At 43.0% G+C, this 19,009-nt stretch overlaps 1 protein-coding gene across 4 annotated transcripts in view; it reads left to right on the top strand.

The window, feature by feature from the left end:
• SPTBN1 (spectrin beta, non-erythrocytic 1) overlaps positions 1 to 18,658 on the top strand; it is a 181,037-nt gene extending 162,379 nt beyond the window's left edge. For 3 of the 4 annotated variants that reach the window (XM_079110171.1, XM_079110172.1, XM_079110173.1), the window contains 10 exons: positions 2,275 to 2,519; positions 3,542 to 3,680; positions 4,927 to 5,011; positions 6,918 to 7,114; positions 8,034 to 8,146; positions 8,818 to 8,881; positions 13,396 to 13,634; positions 14,835 to 15,008; positions 16,596 to 16,638; positions 17,325 to 18,658. In XM_079110171.1, the coding sequence (XP_078966297.1) occupies positions 2,275 to 2,519; positions 3,542 to 3,680; positions 4,927 to 5,011; positions 6,918 to 7,114; positions 8,034 to 8,146; positions 8,818 to 8,881; positions 13,396 to 13,634; positions 14,835 to 15,008; positions 16,596 to 16,638; positions 17,325 to 17,543 (1,518 nt within the window). In that variant the 3' untranslated portion in view covers positions 17,544 to 18,658. Of the gene's footprint in view, positions 1 to 2,274; positions 2,520 to 3,541; positions 3,681 to 4,926; positions 5,012 to 6,917; positions 7,115 to 8,033; positions 8,147 to 8,817; positions 8,882 to 10,333; positions 11,179 to 13,395; positions 13,635 to 14,834; positions 15,009 to 16,595; positions 16,639 to 17,324 lie in introns of those variants that run through there. The other variant, XM_079110174.1, reaches the window with a different exon arrangement.
• Positions 18,659 to 19,009: the final 351 nt, after the last annotated feature.

Here is a 19,009-nt window from a genome sequence, read left to right as displayed (position 1 = left end):
CTTGGAGAGGTGAGGGCCAGTGGGGATCCAGGGCTGTCCAGGACAGGAACCTACTCCTTCAGGTCTGATGGTCTCCACCTACCTTACCATCCCTGCTGCCCTAGGCCATTTACAGCTGTAAAAAAGATGTGTTGATCCATTCCAGGTTTATTATCACAGAATCAGCAGGGGTTGTCTCCTGCTTGACTAGTTCCTCTTGTGCCAACTTGAACCACCACCACCCTCCATTCTGCATGGAGCTGTGGGATTTGAGGATGACCACTAAGAGCCTCAAGTGATTGCACAAAGCAGGGGTTGATTTTTGTGGGGATTTTCACTTGTGCTGTCCTCCACTTTGTTGGAGCCCATGAAAACCAACCATAGACATAAGAAAAGGCATTTGGAAAGATGTGGTTAGTCATATAGGAAATTAACTTTTCACATAACTTCCTAGGAACTTGCTCATGGTAATTTGAGTTATGCCTGAGCCATAACTCAAATATCAAAGATTATTTCCCCAAATCTCTTAGGATATGAAAATCAGATTACCATGGAAATCAAACCCCATTGATTCTTCTTTGCATCTTCTATAGATACTTCATTTTTTTACACACCACCACCTAAAGTCCTTTTGTGCAGTTGAGGGTCAGTAATCCATCTCCCTACAAGCCCCAGCATTGTCCACCCCTCCCTTGGAAGTGCATCCCTGCCCCATGTGGCATTTCTTCAGACACTTCCCTCATGGACATTGCCACACTTTCATTTGCCAAGGACTGTTGATCACAGTCTCACCAGTAAGTAATGATTGTCCATTCTCCCATGTGTATATCTTTGATTAGACATTGTCTTACACTTGTGGCTCTGCTGATATGCTAAGTACCTCACATAAAATATATAAGGAGAAGGAAATATAAGATAGCCTCAGTTACCAGTTTCTGTTATAAAGGCATATGCACCCTCCAGCCCAGGGAAGAGTGAGAACCTATTGTTTTCCCCTTTTTTGCACAAAAAGAATATTATACACACCATCTGTACTTTGCTTATTCCACTTAGCCATATTCCTAGAGCACTTTTCATATGAGTATGCAGAATGCTTCCTTTTTTTTTTTTTTTTTTCCCCCTTCCTGGCTACATAGGAGTCTCTGGTAGGATGTAATAACATTCTTTTAACTGATCCCTCATTGATGCACCTTACTTTTGATCTTTTGGTTAAAGATCTCTTGGTAAACAGTGCTATACTAAATAATCACGTATTTAATTTCCTAAATATTCAAGGACAAATCAGTGTTGTCATATAGCATTTTTTTCATATTTAAGACCCATTTGATTTTCCTATTCTGAAATTTCTTGTGCCACTTTTTCTGTTGGTTGGCATTTTTTAAAATGTTTGGTGGCTCTTGTTGCTGAAAAGATAAGCACAAAAAGCAAGTAGCTATAAGTACAAATGCATTCTGCCTCCACCCCGCCTCTGTACTAGGGATTGAGCCCCAGGTACAGTGCCACTGAAACACACTCTCAGTCCTTTTTTACTTTTTATTTTGAAATGGTGTCTTACAAAGTTGCTCAGGCTGGCCTGGAACTTAAAACCCTCCTGTCTCAGCCCCCCGAGTTGCTGGGATTCAGGCATGCACCACTGTGCCCAGCATAAGTGCACTCGATTTTATTTACCAGATCACAATTCTCACCATTAGTTTTCAGTTCCACAAAGCTTTTACTAATGTTTGGCTAGTTCAGATTTCACCTTCTGTGACATCTGTTGGTTCTTTTAACCACGTTGTATGTTGTTTTTATATTTTTTCAAGTGTAAGTGTCTCATGGAGAAAACTGACAGGAGATATGGGTATTCTTTTCAGTACCATCACACAGCAGTGGAAAGGCTTTTGTAAAACGTATTTGTTCTTTGTGGCAGTTTCTCATTCATGGTAACAAGCATTTATCTTTACTCTGAACAGATATGGCACTTATTTTTTGGAATATGAATGTGTCCCACCATCTTCATATCCCAGGCCACCTCCAGAGGATTTGTCCTCAGTTCCTATCCTCAGTTTCCTGCCTGCATTCTTATCGTCTTACATTTATTTTCATATTTGTATAGAACCTAATAATGTAGTTCAATAGGGTTATAGAAAACTTAGGTTTTGTGACTTGGATCTCAATGAAATTGAGAGTTCTGAGCGGACATGGCCTATTTTGCCCTGCTGCTCCCTTTAGTGTGTAAGCAGAGTATTGAGGGGAGGAGGTGATGAGGAAGGTCATAGCAATCAAACCTGGCTCATCTCTGCCCTGGCTTCACAGGTGAGGCAGCTGCAAGAGGACGCAGCCCGCCTCCAGGCAGCTTATGCAGGGGACAAGGCCGATGACATCCAGAAGCGCGAGAACGAGGTCCTGGAAGCCTGGAAGTCCCTGCTAGATGCCTGCGAGGGCCGCAGGGTACGGCTGGTGGACACAGGGGACAAATTCCGCTTTTTCAGCATGGTGCGTGACCTCATGCTCTGGATGGAGGATGTCATCCGGCAGATTGAGGCCCAGGAGAAGCCAAGGTAATGCTTGTAGCCACTGCTTCAATTTTCTCCCCCACACAACCACCAGGAAACAAGGACCAGCAATGTGAGACCTTCCTGGCTTCTGCTCCACCATGCTCCCATGTCCCCCAAGCCCTCATGCCCACATCTGGGAAATTCATGGTTCAAGCAGGCCATGTACCTTGGGCACAGCCAGCTAACTGCCTTATTTTTAGAAAGAGATGACTGAGTTCCTTTTTCTGTGTCTCTTAATTGGACTAAAAACTACTCTCTTTCCATACACACTTTCAAAGGTGTCCCTTACCGTCAACATCAGCCTTACTGATGTCATGTAGCAATTAGTATTAGTTCTTTGCTTTCCCTGTTTCATATAAAGCAGTGAAGAGAAGTTAATAGATGAGCAGATATGTATGTAACCTCCAGTTCACCCCAGGCCCCCTATGATTGAGAAATGAACTGTGCTTCAGTTGAAGAAATGTTTTTATCATTATTTATGTTGTTAAAAAAACAATTATGTTCCCTGGGCCAGGGCCAGTAGGTTTTGATCCCCAAGAAGCTCTCATAGCTTCCATTCTCTTCATTCCAAAGCCAGTTCCCTCATGTGTATCTCATGAGTAAGTATAGAGAAACTATCAGCTGCTCTTTGAGGTATTCATCCTGAGCCTGTGGTAGAGAATGCCTTGAGGTACCTGTTATTGCCTCTGTGCCTTCTTGAAGGGAGTCTTTCTGAATTGCATTTCAAGATAAAAGTTTGAGCAGAAATCTAGTGCTTTTTTTGCACACACCTAGCAATTGTTTTTAATTATTTAAGCACACATATAAAAATATAAGGAGCCTTCTTCTGAGTGTTTGGTTGTAGAGCTGGTCCTGAGTTTCACTGTTACTATAGTTAGCCTCAGTGACCCAGCCTGAGCTCTGACTGAATCTGCAGTAAAAGACCATCTAGGCCATTAGACACTTTTCCTTCCAGTTATGTTTTGAAACCTATACATTTGTTTGAAAAGCTTGTTGTAAAGGAAATGTCACTTGTCTAATTTTAGGGATGTATCATCTGTTGAACTATTAATGAATAATCATCAAGGTATCAAAGCTGAAATTGATGCTCGTAATGACAGTTTCACCACCTGCATTGAATTGGGGAAATCCCTGCTTGCAAGAAAACACTACGCTTCTGAGGAGGTAATGATACTGCTTTGCTTTGGAACCATGGGACAAATGCACTGGTGTTCAGGTATAAAATGACTTTATTCTATGTGTGTACATGTGTGTGCACGTGCATGCGTACACACATATGCAGACAGAAGTGTGTGCAATTGTCCCTCAGTATCCACAGGGTATTCCATGGATGTTTAAGTACTTCTTATAAAGTGGTATAATATCCATATATAACTTAAGCACATCTTCTTGTATACTTTAAATCATTTCTATAAAACTTGTAATACTTGTAACTATGAAGTAGATATAATGTATATAGTTGTTATATTGTTTAAGAAATGGCAAAAGCCTGAGTATGGTGGCACATGCCTATAATCCCAGGAACTCAGGAGGCTGAGGCAGGAGGATCACAAGTTTGAGGCCACCCTCAGAAATTTAGCAAGGCCCTGTCTTAAAATAAGAAAGGTCTGAGGATGTCAGTCAGCTGTAAAGTGTCCCTGGGATTAATCCCCAGAACCAAAAAAATAATAATAGTAATAAATGGCAAAGGGGAAAGTCTGTGTGTTCCATTCATATGCAGTTTTTTTTTTCAATATTTTTGATCTCCAGTTGGTCAAATTCTTGATACAGAACCTGAAGCTAGAGGGCTGACTACACATATGCACACACATGCATGTACTTAATTATATCTAGGCCCAGAGCCAGTAATGTCTGTGGCACAGAAGACCATTTTGAGGGTCCCAGGTTGAAAAAGTGCCTCCCACCTCCTCCATCCCTTCTCTGCTTGGCACTCCCTCTCCATTGCATATCTCCTAGGACCCTTCACTTTCAGGTAGATGGTTGTAGATTCTGGTTAGGATGATGGTAATGAGTAATTAAATGAGTTCACTGTGTAGGAACATCCCTTCATAGGAATGGATGTCCTCTCAGGCCAGAGCTGTGCCCCTACTCCTGTCCCTCTCTTGGTGAATGTGTTTGCTGCAGTGAGCCCCAGAGTCCAGTGTGGCCCAGTGCTTTGTTGACCTCCTCACAACAAAGCATCTTTGAGCAGAGACCCACCTTCCTCTCAGTCTGGTCTGAAAGATTAGCCATGTGTTTCTCTCCTCTCCCAAGACAGACAGACAAGACTCAGCAGATAAGTTTCAAGCTTAGTGGAAAACGTCTTAAGAAAATAAGTATGTTTCTTCTATGAAGTGACCCATGGTAGGGGGAAACAAAAGGGATTTAATGTGTTCTATGAAAATATCTTGGGGTTCTCATTTTCATACAGATCAAGGAAAAGTTACTGCAGTTGACTGAAAAAAGAAAAGAAATGATTGACAAGTGGGAAGACCGATGGGAGTGGTTAAGACTGAGTAAGCACATATTTATATTTATCTTTCTGCTCTTTTTGGGTATTCATGAAAATTATGCAAGTCTATACTCCCGCTTTAATCAATGCAATGTTATCACTTAATGATTTTTGAAGTTCTGGATGCTGCTATGTCCTATTTCATTATTGCATGCTAAATATTATTGTTATTTTCAAAGATGTTGTGTGTGGTGAATTTACTGTTTTTCACCCCATGATTGATCTCAGAGCTGTCAGTGGGGTTTGAGTTCTTTAGGAAAATCATGAAGATGACAATTCAGCATCCCTCTGGGAGAGTAGAGATAGAACTTCCCCAATCATCATCTAAAAAGATTCTCACCTCAGAGTCAGTAAGTTGTAAAGTTGGCCTAAGTCTCATATCTAGTATTTTTGATGTAAGGTTTATGATATCACAAAGTAAAAGCTAACATCTGTTAAGGTTTGGAATGAAATGGGCATTGTTCTAAGTGTTTTAAAATATATTTCTGTATTTACTCTCTCTGAGGTAAAATCTTTTTTTTTTTTTTTTAATCCTCATGAAGCCATCAGAATTTATAGCCAATAGTATTAGAAATAGCATCTCATAATTACAAACACAAAGTAGTCCAGTTCAAGCATTATTTGCCATACTTTGACATTCTATGTTGGAACTTGGGCTCTGTCCTTAAATTCTAATGACCCCATTCATTCACCCATGGCTTGATTTCCAAGGGGCCTTTTCTGAAACATGTGTAGGGAATGAGGGCACATCATGTTTGGCATTTTTGGCAATTATTTGGATGAGAATTTGGTTTGTAAGTTTTGAGAACTTCAGGTTAGTTTCATTCAATTCAACAGAACCTATATCCCACACTGCCGTGAACTGGACACCAGGTTATCCTCAGAACACAGTGATGACAGGCATAGTCTCCACCTCAAAGAGCTGACGAGCCCCTAGTGCAGGATGGCAGCGGGTGTCAGGTGCTATTGGTGATGCTAGAAACTAATGCTGCCCACAGGCCCTCTCTTACCCACCCACCCCAGGCACCAGTTTCTGACCCATCCCCTCATGACTGTGGTGGAAGGAGTGCTGTTTCCTCACCTGCCAGAAAAGAAGGAGGCACAGCAAGAGCATTAGCCCACACCACCGGTCCCCACATCTTGTCTAGCATCACATCTTCCCCACCCCTCAACTCCCCAAGAGAAAACTTCTCCTGACAGAAGGGCAATATGAGAATGCCTGCTATACCGTGGCCTGCACAAGTTTGAATCCCTGCAGGACTGAGCACTTACTTCAGGGAAGCAGGGCTCAGTGAACAGAGTACATTCTATAGCTATGCTGTCCAGTTTGGTAGCCCCTGATCCACTGTGGCTCTTGGGAACTTAAAGTGTTCTCAAATTGATATGCAGTCAAATCTGCCTTGCATTCAGACTTAGAAGGAAAAAAAAGAATGCTAAAAGATCTTGATAATTTTTTTTAGCAGCATGGTGGCACATGCCTGTAATCCCAGTGATTTGGGAGGCCAAGGCAAAAGGATCACAAATTAAGAGGCCATCCTCAGCAATTTAGCAAGGCCTTAAGCAACTGAGCAACACCCTGACTCAAAAAATAAAAAGGGTAGGGATTCAGCTCAGTGGTAAAGTACCTTTGGATTCAATCCCCAGTACCAAGTAATAATAATAGTAGTAATAATAAGTGTCTTATAGTAATTACATGTTTAATAATATTTTATATTGGGTTAAATTAACTATCCTATTAAACTTAGTCTCACTTGTTTTTACTCTTACTTATGTGGCTGCTGGAGAAGATAAAGTTGCTTGTGTGGCTCATGTTGTATTTATCATAAACTGGTTGTGACTGTAGCTGCCACCAGAGGGTAGCAGTGCCAGGTGGCCCGGTGGCCAGCACTCACTCTTGGTACCCTGTGCAGTTTTGGAGGTCCATCAGTTCTCAAGGGATGCCAGCGTGGCTGAGGCCTGGCTGCTGGGGCAGGAGCCATACCTATCCAGTCGCGAAATCGGCCAGAGCGTGGATGAGGTGGAGAAGCTCATCAAGCGCCATGAGGCATTTGAAAAGTCTGCAGCAACCTGGGATGAGAGGTTCTCCGCCCTGGAGAGGCTGACAACAGTGAGTGGCCCTGGGATGCTGCAGTGCTTGGCATGTTTGTGAGGGTCTTATGAAGCTGATGGTTCTCTTGGAACAGGACCTGGGGAGGAGGTCAAGGTGCCACCCTCAGTCACCTCCAAAGGACCTGGATTCAGGATCTCTTACAATAGCCTCCTGCCTAGGAACCAATTGGTGATGTTTGTGTTTCTCTTTCAATGTCTTTTTTCCTCTTGTGTTTTGTAGAATCTCTGGTTTCTAGGGGATATGACCTTAAAATTTTCTTCTGCATTTCAGGATTAGAATGCCCATTAAATAGTAGCTTGATCCTGGACCTTTGAAATCCTCCCCATTCTTGATAATCTGTCCCTCAAACATAAAGGTCTTGGAATAGGGCTTATGAACTGGTGTTTGTAATTCTGCAAGCCTGGGGATTTAACGTGTCCCTGTGTACTTCTGTGTCAAAACAGTACTTCCAGTGCATGCACATTGCTTGTGAATTGGCTTCATTTCGGGTGGACAATTCTGGGGCTTTTTAATGTGTTTTTGGGGTTTGGGCTGAACACATCCCCACCACAGCACAGGAGTCTTTGCTGAGTATTTTTGTACATTTGTCGTTGGTGTTGTCTGAGCTCTCACGGGGACCATGGCCCAGATACTCTTCCTACTTAGCAAAGTTGAGAGTTGCGTAATTTAGAAATTAAATCCATTCTCCCAGAGAGTTTCACCAGCAACTAGTGTAGACCTTCATCTCCTACAGGTTTAAGTTGTAGATATAGTTCATATGAATTTACTTCCCTTTTGCTCAGGATGTTAGAGTTTCACCCTGTGCAGTGTGAGCCAATGTAGGAAGGAGGCGGAAGGGCTTCCTGGGCTCCCCAAGCCCTGTTTTTAAAAGATGCAAGTTTGGGGCTCTGCTCAACATCATTGCGTTCTCCCTCAGTTGGAATTACTGGAAGTGCGCAGACAGCAAGAGGAAGAGGAAAGGAAGAGGCGACCACCTTCGCCCGAGCCGAGCACGAAGGTTTCAGAGGAGGCAGAGTCCCAGCAGCAGTGGTGAGTCAGGGGCAACCTGGGAACCTGGAAGCTTACCTTTGATGGCAGGTGAGGTTCATGGAGCATCTTTACTAAGCTTGGCCTTGCTAGGCCTAGCCACGCCTAGCCACATGCCCTTCGTATTAAATGTTTCATCACATGATTTAGAATCTGTGTAATCAGACTTGAGTAACACCCAAGGACACTGACTAAGGTCATATAACTATTAGGTGGCAGAGGTGGAATACAAACAGTGCCCTTTCTGCTGTGTGAACACCCATATCTGCATGCACATACACTTAGGAATTTCCATGTGATTCAGTGTATAGCATGCACCACCCAGATTTTAGGCCATTGATTTTTGTAGTGAAACTCTGAAAGTCCTGGCAACTTCACATGAAGGATAGACATTATTCTGTTTGTAGAAGGCTAATTGCTTCACTTGTAGGAGCTACAGCTACTGTAGCCTTTGGTGGGAAGGTGGGTGGGATGAGAGTGGGGAGCCAGCTGCTCCTGTAGTCTCCCTCTCTGTATGGTGTCTGTGGAACACTTGCAAATTCAAGTTTTTAAGAAATCAAATGATGTAAAGGAGGGTTGCTTATGTTTTTCTTTCTTTCTTTCTCTTTTTCCCTTCCTTCCCCTTCCCTTTCATCTTCTTCCCTCTTCTGTCCTTCCCCGCCCTTACTTAACAGGGATACTTCAAAAGGAGAGCAAGTTTCCCAGAATGGTTTGCCGACTGAACAGGGATCTCCACGGGTTAGTTACCGCTCTCAAACCTACCAAAACTACAAAAACTTTAATAGCAGACGGACAGCCAGTGACCAGCCATGGTCTGGACTGTGAAGTTCACTACCATTTGTCAAGAACCATTCTTTCCAAATCCTGTTGGTTTTAACTTTTTGGCTTCTACTTCACCCAAAGTGTTATGTTTTACTTAATTCATATCATAGCCTTCCTTGGTTTCATATTTGTTTGCATTTAATTCATGTTTATTTGAGTCTCTTAACTGATGGATGCTCATTGCCTTAAAGCACAGTACTTATCGTTTGTTTATTTATTGTGAGCTTTTTACTTTATTAAGATTTTACAGCGAAATCCTTACATGAGTAATTGAAATTAAATGAGATTACAGCATAATGAAGAAGAAAACTAGAATCTAACAGGTATGACACATCCAGTTATACTAACAGGGCACAGTACTGCAGTATAGGTACTGTGTTACTTACCGATGCTATTAACCTGCAGTAGTTACTAGTAACTAGGAAGACTGGTCTATAAGGAAGGAGACATTTCACTGCTAAGATTAAAACCTAATCAGCTGTGTAACATTCCATTGAAGGATGCATTCATTCACTGAAGATGACAAAAAAAAAAAAAAATAGGAAGTTGGATCTACTTGGGAAGCTATTTGAATTTTAGGTGCAGAAATTTCAAACATTTTAAGACCCTTGGGTCATTTATTACTTTTTTACAAACTAGTTACTCTCTTTTTTCTGCCAAGCCCTAAATTGAGCACCACAGGCTTCCTCACAGCAGGTGTTGTAGCTGGCCTCTAGAGTAAATGGCCTATTGACTACTGCTGGCCACCTCTGTCCTGGTCACTGTCAGCCCCACTGGGACTTGGCATGGCTGGTGACAGCAGTTTTCAGCCTGTTTTGGGAACCTGCCTACCAGACTTAAAGGCCTTTCCATTTCAGTCAGTGACGTGGGGTGTCAAACTATTATAATTTTTCATACACGTGGAACATAAGCCATTTTGGTTCATCCTGATTACTTGAATGATGCACTCGATGGACCATGCCTAGGAGCATTTGCATGCCTCCTGGCTTTAGAGGTCCCCCGAGGGTCTCTTGTAGACAGAAACCATGTTCCTTTCAGATGGATCTTTTGATTCATTCATTTTCTCAAAACTTTTTGGGAATCTCGTAGGGTGGTGTGTATCAGGCCACTAGCAAGGACTGAAAATGTTTAACAGAAATCCTTTTCCTTAGAAATAAGAGCTGATAAAAGAGGTGAATTCCTGGTACTGACCAAAACAAAATAAGATCCATAGTACATGCAAGCCTTATGAGACATTTCTTGCTCATTTGCCATATTTAGATGTGTCAGTGGCCTCAGAAACCTGTTTTGATATGTGTTCTTCATGAGTTAAGTCTAATTTGTCTTTTCATTTCATGATGCATGTCTTTTTTTTTTTTCTTTTGTCAGGATAACATCATGTAGCATCTTGTTTGTTTTTCCTGATTTCTATGTACATATCTATCTACTTGTGATGGTAGATGGGTATATAGATAGATGCCAAGCTTCTTATGTTCTGGGGGTGGTTTGCACCATTATTGGGTCTCTGCCTTAAAACACACCCAAATTCATTTCAGAAAAAGCTACTGCTTCGTCTTTGGTCATTAGGGAGCCCTGGTGTGTGTTTCTGGCCCCAAATTATGTGATGTGTGTCACTGATCTATATGTATATATGTGATGTTTCCATATATATATATGTGTGTGTGTTTAAATTTTGTATCATCAAGATGGATACGTAATTTTAATGCTTTTTGTATTCAGAAGACCAAAAAAAAAAAAAAACCCACCACATAAGCACATGAGAAGGGAGTGCTATGCTTTTAGCATTTGCTCTCATGCCTATTTTTATCTAGATTTTTAAATTGTAGCTTGCCAGAACCAATTTTTAACCAACAATTGGATTGTATTGGAAGAAGAAAAGGCCATTTTGTTTGAGTGATGATGCAGAGACTCAAGTTAATGAACTTGAAGATAGTGTTGCTTCTTGCACTTTGAAAAGCAATCAGGTGTTTCCTGTGCTTCTAGTTGTGTTGCCTTTGTGTTCATCTCCTGATTGAAGTATCAGATGTGCGGGCCACTAAAGCACTCTGGACTAATTGCTAAAAAGAAGCAACATGGGGTAGGGAGTTGTATTCACATGTACCCACTGTTTGATCATAGCACTATGATTTGCTTTTAATGTTTGTCTCTAGTAGTGTGTTGTCTGTTGGCATGCTTAAAGCACATGTCCATTAAAATTCATTTTGTTCCTTTTATTTTCCTTGTTTTCTTGGTTAGTGATTCATTTGCATAAACATTAATTATCTCTGCATACTGGTTTGGGGTTTTCTCTTTCCTTCTAACTCTAAAGAAAAAATTTTTGCTGCAGAATTTCCCTCAGAAGAGACTTCCTGACCTTTCACCTACCTTGAAGTCTGACCAAGTATGATAAATTGTAGCATTTTTCTCATAAACATCTCTCTGTCCAGGTCATGACTGTCACTAGTAGTTTTCAAGTCAAACCTGCAGCACTAAATTTTTTTTTAACCTGGTTTCTGTACATACTAACCCCATGTCTCTCTGGACTCACACCTGGCTCAGGCCTTCCACACCAAACTCACAATTCCTCCTCACCAGAAGTTTCCTGAAGTCTCACACTAGAAGAGATTTGTCAACTTTAAAATCATGCATATTGTTTTGACTCAGGGTTTTATTTTTTGGTCATTTCCCCTCCTAGAATTCTCCCTTAAAAGAGGGACTGGGTACAGTGGCACATGCCTGTATAATCCCGGCAGGAAGGTCATGAGTTCAAGAGCAGCCTGGGCAGCATAGTGAAACCCCAGCTCAAAAAAAAGTGAAAACAGCTTAAATAGTATATTGCTCATAAGAACAGGTCTACAGGCTGTCACTCAGAAGGCCAGGATAATCATGTACACACACACCCAGTGTCTTTCTGCCCTAATCATACATTTTCCATTGCTTTGAGAGTAAAGGATTTCAATCAAAAACAGCCTTAAATTGCATCCAGTCATATGCTCAATCCTAATGTTAAATTGCAATGGTTTGCAAAGACATAACATAAATTTGTGATTCTCCATCCCTCGAGTCTTCACCATCCCTTTTCCTAAAAAAATTAATTTTGTTGAAAATCAAGCACTAAGCCTACATTTAGGTAAGACCTAAGTGAGAGGTCCAGTTCCCAAGAGTTGACAGATCTGAGTGGTCCAGTGGTGGTGGCCAGTCTACCGCTTATCCTGTCAAAGTTATTGCTGCTAATTTGGTGTCATTTGGATTCTCAGCAGCAGTGGTGGGGGACATAGCTAATGAGCCTGCCATTGACACCTCCATGTTTGTCCGTGTACGAGGGGTGCCAATTGTCTGTAATCCACTAAAGCGTCAGCCACACCCAGCTTTTGTAACTTGCTAATCCCACACCCTGGGTGTACATCAGCCAGGGGCCGCTGCAGTTAATGGTACACAGTTGATGGTACACAGGCTGAAAGCGATAATGAATCAAGACCCTACTACATTTCCAAAGCCGAAAAGCCGTGAGGGTCACAATTTAAATGAGCTTGGGAAGGAACGCTCCTGAAGACGTCTGCAGCCTGAAGGGTCAGAGCCGCTGGAAGCCTGGCTGCCTCTGGGCTTTCTCATCTCAGTGCGGCAAGGCACCGCGATCAACCAACCCGTGATGGGGAAGGCCCTGGTTCTGTCTTTGTTTGGGGGTAAATAGCTGTGTGGTGTTGAGTGACTGTGATTGGCTTTTCCAGCTCCTTTAACACAAACTACAACCCACTCACGATCCAACTTCGGCAGATGCGGTTAAATTGATGTTTGTTGACTTGCCTCATTTCCTTCCAGCTCTTAAGTTCCAAAGTCTAACTGGGATGGTAGATGTGAAGTGCATGATTGTCGTCCTAATTTCTGCATGTGTTTATGACGATATGTTCAGGGGAGGGGGCGGAGAACCAGAGAGCACTTTTAGAAACCCCAGGTCTTTCCTTGTCTTATTTTGGGGGAATGCCGTGTAGTTCTGATGGGGCCGTCTATCCATCTGTTTGTGAATGCCCTTTCGCTTAAACTTCCAGCCCTCTGGTGGCACCCTTGGTTGTAAGGTGGCTGCTGTATAACGTCCACTCTCTCTCAATATTTAATGTGTGACTGTCACCGTTGTCCTGTTTTAAAGTAACCATAAGAGGAGATGGTCTGAGCTATATTAGAGAAAATGGATTGATCCGAGGAGTAAGAGTGCAGTAAAACGCATACTGGCATCTCGCTTTTCTCGTTTCCCCATAAGCGGGCGGGGCATTAATCCATTCCCACCTTCTAATGTCCTTGGTGTCCAGCTGGCTTTGTGGGGTGTGCGATGGTTTTACTGTACTGCCTCGATCTGTGCCAGGCATTTATACACAGCCACGTGTGCGAGTCAGAGCGTATGTGGTCGCCCCCCACGGCTCACAGGGCTAGCTGAATGGCCTTTCTACTGTCCCTAGATGGCAGAAACCGTGGACACGAGCGAAATGGTCAATGGCGCTGCAGAGCAGAGGACGAGCTCAAAGGAGTCCAGCCCCATCCCCTCCCCAACCTCTGACCGCAAAGCCAAGTCTGCCCTCCCAGCCCAGAGTGCCGCCACCCTACCAGCCAGAACCCAGGAGACGCCCTCAGCCCAGATGGAAGGTTTCCTGAACCGGAAGCACGAGTGGGAGGCCCACAATAAGAAAGCCTCCAGCAGGTACCCACAGCCCAGGCAGAAGTGGGGAGGCGAGAAGCCAGCACACCCTGGGGTGAAGTGCGTGCCCCTGTGGGCTCTCTCACTCAGAGCTTCCTGACTTTGCATTTTTCTTGGGGCTGGCACTGGAAAATAAGGAAGAGCGTTTGTTGTTCATAGAGAAGGCAGAGGTAAGTGCCCATAGGAATAGCAAGAAGGAGCTTCCGCAGTTCATCCTGAGAGGGAATTCCCTCCATTGAGGTCAAGGTGTCTTCTCCTCCTTAAGTGAAGTGATTCATTACAGGACTTCATTATTTCCCTGGCCACATCTCCATATCAACCTTCATATTCCTTATCTCCCCATAGCCCTAGATTCCTTTTATTAGGAAAAGGAGGCCAAGAGGCTAGAGAAACTCACTTTCTGTAGAAATCCAGTAAATGGCAAAATGGGGTAAAAATCATATCTGACTCCAAAACCTGTATGCTAAGCCAGTAAACCAGACTGCCTAGGGCAGCCATGTTAAATTTTGCAAGTTGTACACAACACTAGACGGTTTGCCATCTGAGTTCTGCCATTCACATCTTTTATATGTTAACACAAGCAGATGTTTTAATGAAATTAGCATATTAGATAACCATACCATAGGAGAGAGGCCACCTTAAGTTTCATAAGTGCTTGTGGCCCTGGATCTGCCTTCTTGTCAAGTGGCTGAGCCACATAAAGAATGAATCTAAGACTGGAGGGGCCCCTGCTTGAAAATAGCTATGCTTCAAGTAAGGAGCCAGCCCTGTAGCCCAGTACCACAGAGGAAAGTATCAGACACCAATCAGAATCTTTCCCATCAGAGGCAAGTGTACCTTCACTTAATAGAAGAGGGCACCTTGTTTTCCATCAAAATCAGATAGAGACATAGCCCTTAAAAACCTACTGATGGGGCTGGGGAGATAGCTCAGCTGGTAGAGTGCTTGTCTCGCAAGCACAAGGCCCTGAGTTCGATCCCCAGTACCGCAAAAAAAAAAAAAAAAAAAAGACGTACCGATGTAGCAGCATGGTACTCAACCTAGGGAGTCTCTGGAGTAGTTGTGTTCACTGTTCAGTGTTAGCAGATTTTAGGAAGGGCTTTTAATAAAAGGTTATACAAAGATCATTTTTATGTGGTCAGATTCTTAATTCTGTAAGAGTGTGACGTGGAAACTTAACTTCCCTTTCTTTACCATGCCCAGGTCCTGGCACAATGTTTATTGTGTCATAAATAACCAAGAAATGGGTTTCTATAAAGATGCAAAGACCGCTGCTTCTGGAATCCCATATCACAGTGAGGTCCCTGTGAGTTTGAAAGAAGCCATCTGTGAAGTGGCCCTTGATTACAAAAAGAAGAAACACGTGTTCAAGCTCAGGTGAGCCTTGCCCCCATGCTTCCCTGTTGTCTGAGTAGATGTGTGTTTTATTTTCACTTGGGTTGGTTTTCTTACCTCATATTGCGATCAGTCAGTTTTCTCTGTGCCATTTTAAGTCTCAAAAAAGAAAAAGAAAAAGAAAAACCTATGTGGCGCCCATTTCTATTAAGATCTCTGGGTGCTTTGGGGTCCATGGCCAGCCGCCAGCTTCCCTGTGTTTCATGATGCAGCCAAGCGTGGAAGGAAAGGGAGTTTCTGTTTTATGTGTGGAGCTTACTGTCCTGTAGCACTTGAGGTGGGTTGCTCACATCTCACAGTTTAAGGGAAGCCTAGAAAGAGTTTCCCCACTTTTTCAGCTTATGCAGACCCTGGATTCGCTGTTACTTGCATTTGAGTTATCTGGAGACTGTCAAGTGAGTTAGCCTGGAGCTGAACGAAGACAAACAGGAAATGCCTGGGTGGGGACTGGGCCTGTCCTCCCATGACCCTCCCCTGGAGCCATCTGGTTCCAAATGCCTCTTCCCAGTAGGACACACACCTCCCCACAGTGGATCCACCCTCAAAAAAGTTCTCCTGTTGGAAATGGGCAAACTATTTTAATAATCTTCTAAAAATGTAAAAAGTATGTGTTTCAGTGGTTAGTTGCTCGTTTTGTGCTAGTTTTGTGCTGTTGCTCTGGGACCTGGACAGCCGTGCTCTTAGTTGTGTTTTGAGCTGATTGGAGGTGGCCAAGGACTGCAGAGGGCAGTTACACATGTACAGTTGGTCACACTCTGCTAGTGAGCAGTGTGGGCTCTTTGGGCCTTGGGATACTTGATGTTTTGTCAGACAAGGCCCAGATAGCTTGACCCCTTAGCTGCTTTCCCCCATTGTACATCCTTGATGCCACTTCCAGGAGTAAGGCTGTTGGCAAAGAGGAGTGCCCACCATTACAGTGACAGCCCCCTCTTCCTGCTGATGGCCGCAGAGCGAATGATGGAACCCTCTGAACATAGGCACTACTCCATGTCCCACTGGTAGCCCACAGGTGGGGCCCTTCATTCTGAGGCACACATAAGAAAAATTTAGGAGTCTTTTTCTGTGTCTTGTCAGAGAATCTAGAATGTATAAATTTGGGGGAATATAAACTCAGTAGCAGAATTTCAGAAGGACTCTTTTTTTTTTTTAGTTATATGTGGTGTTGAGAATTGAACTCAGTGCTTCGCATATGCTAGGCAAGTGCTTCCACTGAGCCACAACCCCAGCCCAGGACTCTTCATTTCTGTAGAGCTTTCTTTTGAGTTCATTTTAGATCAGTGATCAGGAATCTAGTGCTCTTTGCCATAACAAAGCCAAGTGTTGTGTGTGGACCCCACAGATCCTCCTATGAATTGAAGCTCCAAGTTGCCTGTGTCTATTAGATTGGTGCAGTTAATTGTGAATTCTGATGTCCCTAGGGCCATTGCAGGGCCACATGGGTCTCTTGGAATGGCTGGTGCTGCATGTAGAGATTCTGAGGCCTCCTTGTGTCCCACATAAGACAGAGAGTTGGGTATTTTTATTTTTCTGAAGTTAAATTGTGACTTGCTCTCTTCCTTGAAATTACAGACTAAATGACGGCAATGAGTACCTCTTCCAAGCCAAAGACGATGTAAGTTGCTAAGCTTCATCTCTCTTACGTGCCTAGGAGTATGCAAGTTTTATGGGATGATAGCTTTATTTGTAATTTTATCCATATAAATAATCATCAGCAGTGACTCTCGCATGGTTGCCAGTTGCTAATACTGGCAGGCATTCAGTTCTCTTTGTCTCTAGAAAACAGTGAAGATCATCCCCGTGGGAGGGTAGCTAGTGCAAGATCCACTGGGATCTGGGAAAGACAACCTTGGTGCAGTCAGGAGCCTCCCTGCTGCTCCCCATGACCTTTACCCGGCTCTTCGTGGCATTCTCCACCTTGAGGAAAGAGGAAGCATATGCAGCGTTTAAATTTGAAGAACCTTTTACCAAGTGAGATAAATATCCTTAAAAAGAAAGTGAAAATACTTTGTAGGGTGAGACCTGAGACCCACAGATGGAGACCATTCTTTCAGGTCTTTAAGATTTATAGACCAAGTGCTAGAACAACACCCACCAGGTACTGTAACACTGACTCCTGAGAGGTGAGCCATGCTCACTCCCCTACGCTGAGAAAGCAGAGGTGATTGTAGGCACAGTGCCTCAGGTGCCATTTCTGAGCCTTCTGGGTTATGGCAGCTTGGTCAGATATCCAGGTGGAGCCAGAGACCTGATGCCCACGCCCCTCAGTTGAATCTCACCCATGTCCCCTCCTCTCTCCAGGAGGAAATGAACACGTGGATCCAGGCCATCTCCTCCGCCATCTCCTCTGATAAACACGACCTGTCTGCCAGCACCCAGAGCACGCCAGCATCCAGCCGGGCACAGACCTTACCCACCAGCGTTGTCACCATCACCAGCGAGTCCAGCCCCGGCAAGCGGGAGAAGGACAAAGAGAAAGACAAAGAGAAGCGGTTCAGCCTTTTTGGCAAAAAGAAATGAACTCCTATCCATCACCTCCTGCCCTTCTCTTTCCTTTTCAGTGAAATTCCAGCATGCAAGCACAGAACCAACACATTACTCTCTGTGCCTAATGTTCCTCAATGTGGTCGATTTTTTTTTTTTTTTTTTTTTTTTTTTTTAATTTATAGAGCATTTCGGGGGGAGGGGGAAATAAAACCTATACACTTTAACTCCAAGTTACAAAAGTTTGAGGTGCAGAGGGAAGGCCAGATTTTTTTTAATAAAATTATATAGATTAGATCTCAATATTTAAACTGTTCCTCAATTTTGTGAGGCTGTGTTGGAAATAACCCGCCTCTCGTGCTGTTGGTTGGCAAGGCAGCGGTGCTTAAACAATATTTCCTGTGCTCACCAGAAACAAAATGTACCAATCTCCTGACACCATTCTCTTCATTTACTTCCGGTGGTTACCCTGAGTCTTGACTATTAGAAGTGCCCACCATGGATCTAACCTTTATCAAACAGATCATGTATTATGATCTTGCTGCAGCCACTGTGCAGCTCCATGTTAAAACTACAGACCAAACCATTTGTACTTGGCATCACTTACTAACAAATGACATATGGCTTTTCTGCATCCACTGCGACGACGGTTAAGAATGTCGGTATATAAGAAGGAATAGAAAACTGATACTGTTTTAAAAAAATCTGTAATTTCAATTTTTTTTTTTTTTTGCTGAAATACATTATATTGTATGTTTGAGATAATTCTAGTACAAAGTATAATAAAACTAGATGTATAATAAACCCTTTAAATCATTGGTAAGTGTACAAGTGGAACTGAAGCATTTACTGGACAAAGTAATGTTACTCTAATGGTTACTTGCTTGTGCGTTGCCACACTGTGTTATAATTTGCTTCATTACCTTGCTATTTGATACATAGTGTGCATTTCTCTGTCACTGTAACTATTGTAATGACAAATTTTCATCTTACTGCACAATCAAAATGGCATTGATAGGAATGAACTCTAGAGGCTGGGCCTGAACAGGGAGTGGTCGCTCAGGCCTGGTGCTCCATTGTACGACCTGTACCTCTCAACTTTTGCCCTATCTGTTAAATATATGCTATGTCATTAAATGCTTTTAAATCTAGCATGGTGACTAGTTGTTGTTTTTCCTCTTCTGCACATGCGTGCCAATCAGGGAAATTGCACAAGAAGAAATAGCAAATAGAAACCATCATGCAGTCCATCTAGGTTACCCTTTGGCATTTTTGTGCGTGTATAGCTTGCCAGCTTTGAAAGCCACAGCAAACAGAATAATAAATGTGAATTTTTGTAGTGACACCTCCACATTTTATCTTTTATTTATGAAAGAATTATGAGAAAGCTTGTTAACCCTGAGCTCTGAGAGGTTGGCAAACTTTTTCTATAAAAGGACAGAAATAGTAAATATTTTAAACTTTACAGGCCATAATGTCTCTGTTGCTCAACTCTTGTGTAG

Source organism: Sciurus vulgaris (genome assembly GCF_902686455.1).
Source record: "Sciurus vulgaris genome assembly, chromosome: 14".
NCBI classification, from domain to species: domain Eukaryota; kingdom Metazoa; phylum Chordata; class Mammalia; order Rodentia; family Sciuridae; genus Sciurus; species Sciurus vulgaris.
This window is presented reverse-complemented; position numbering and strand designations above follow the sequence as displayed.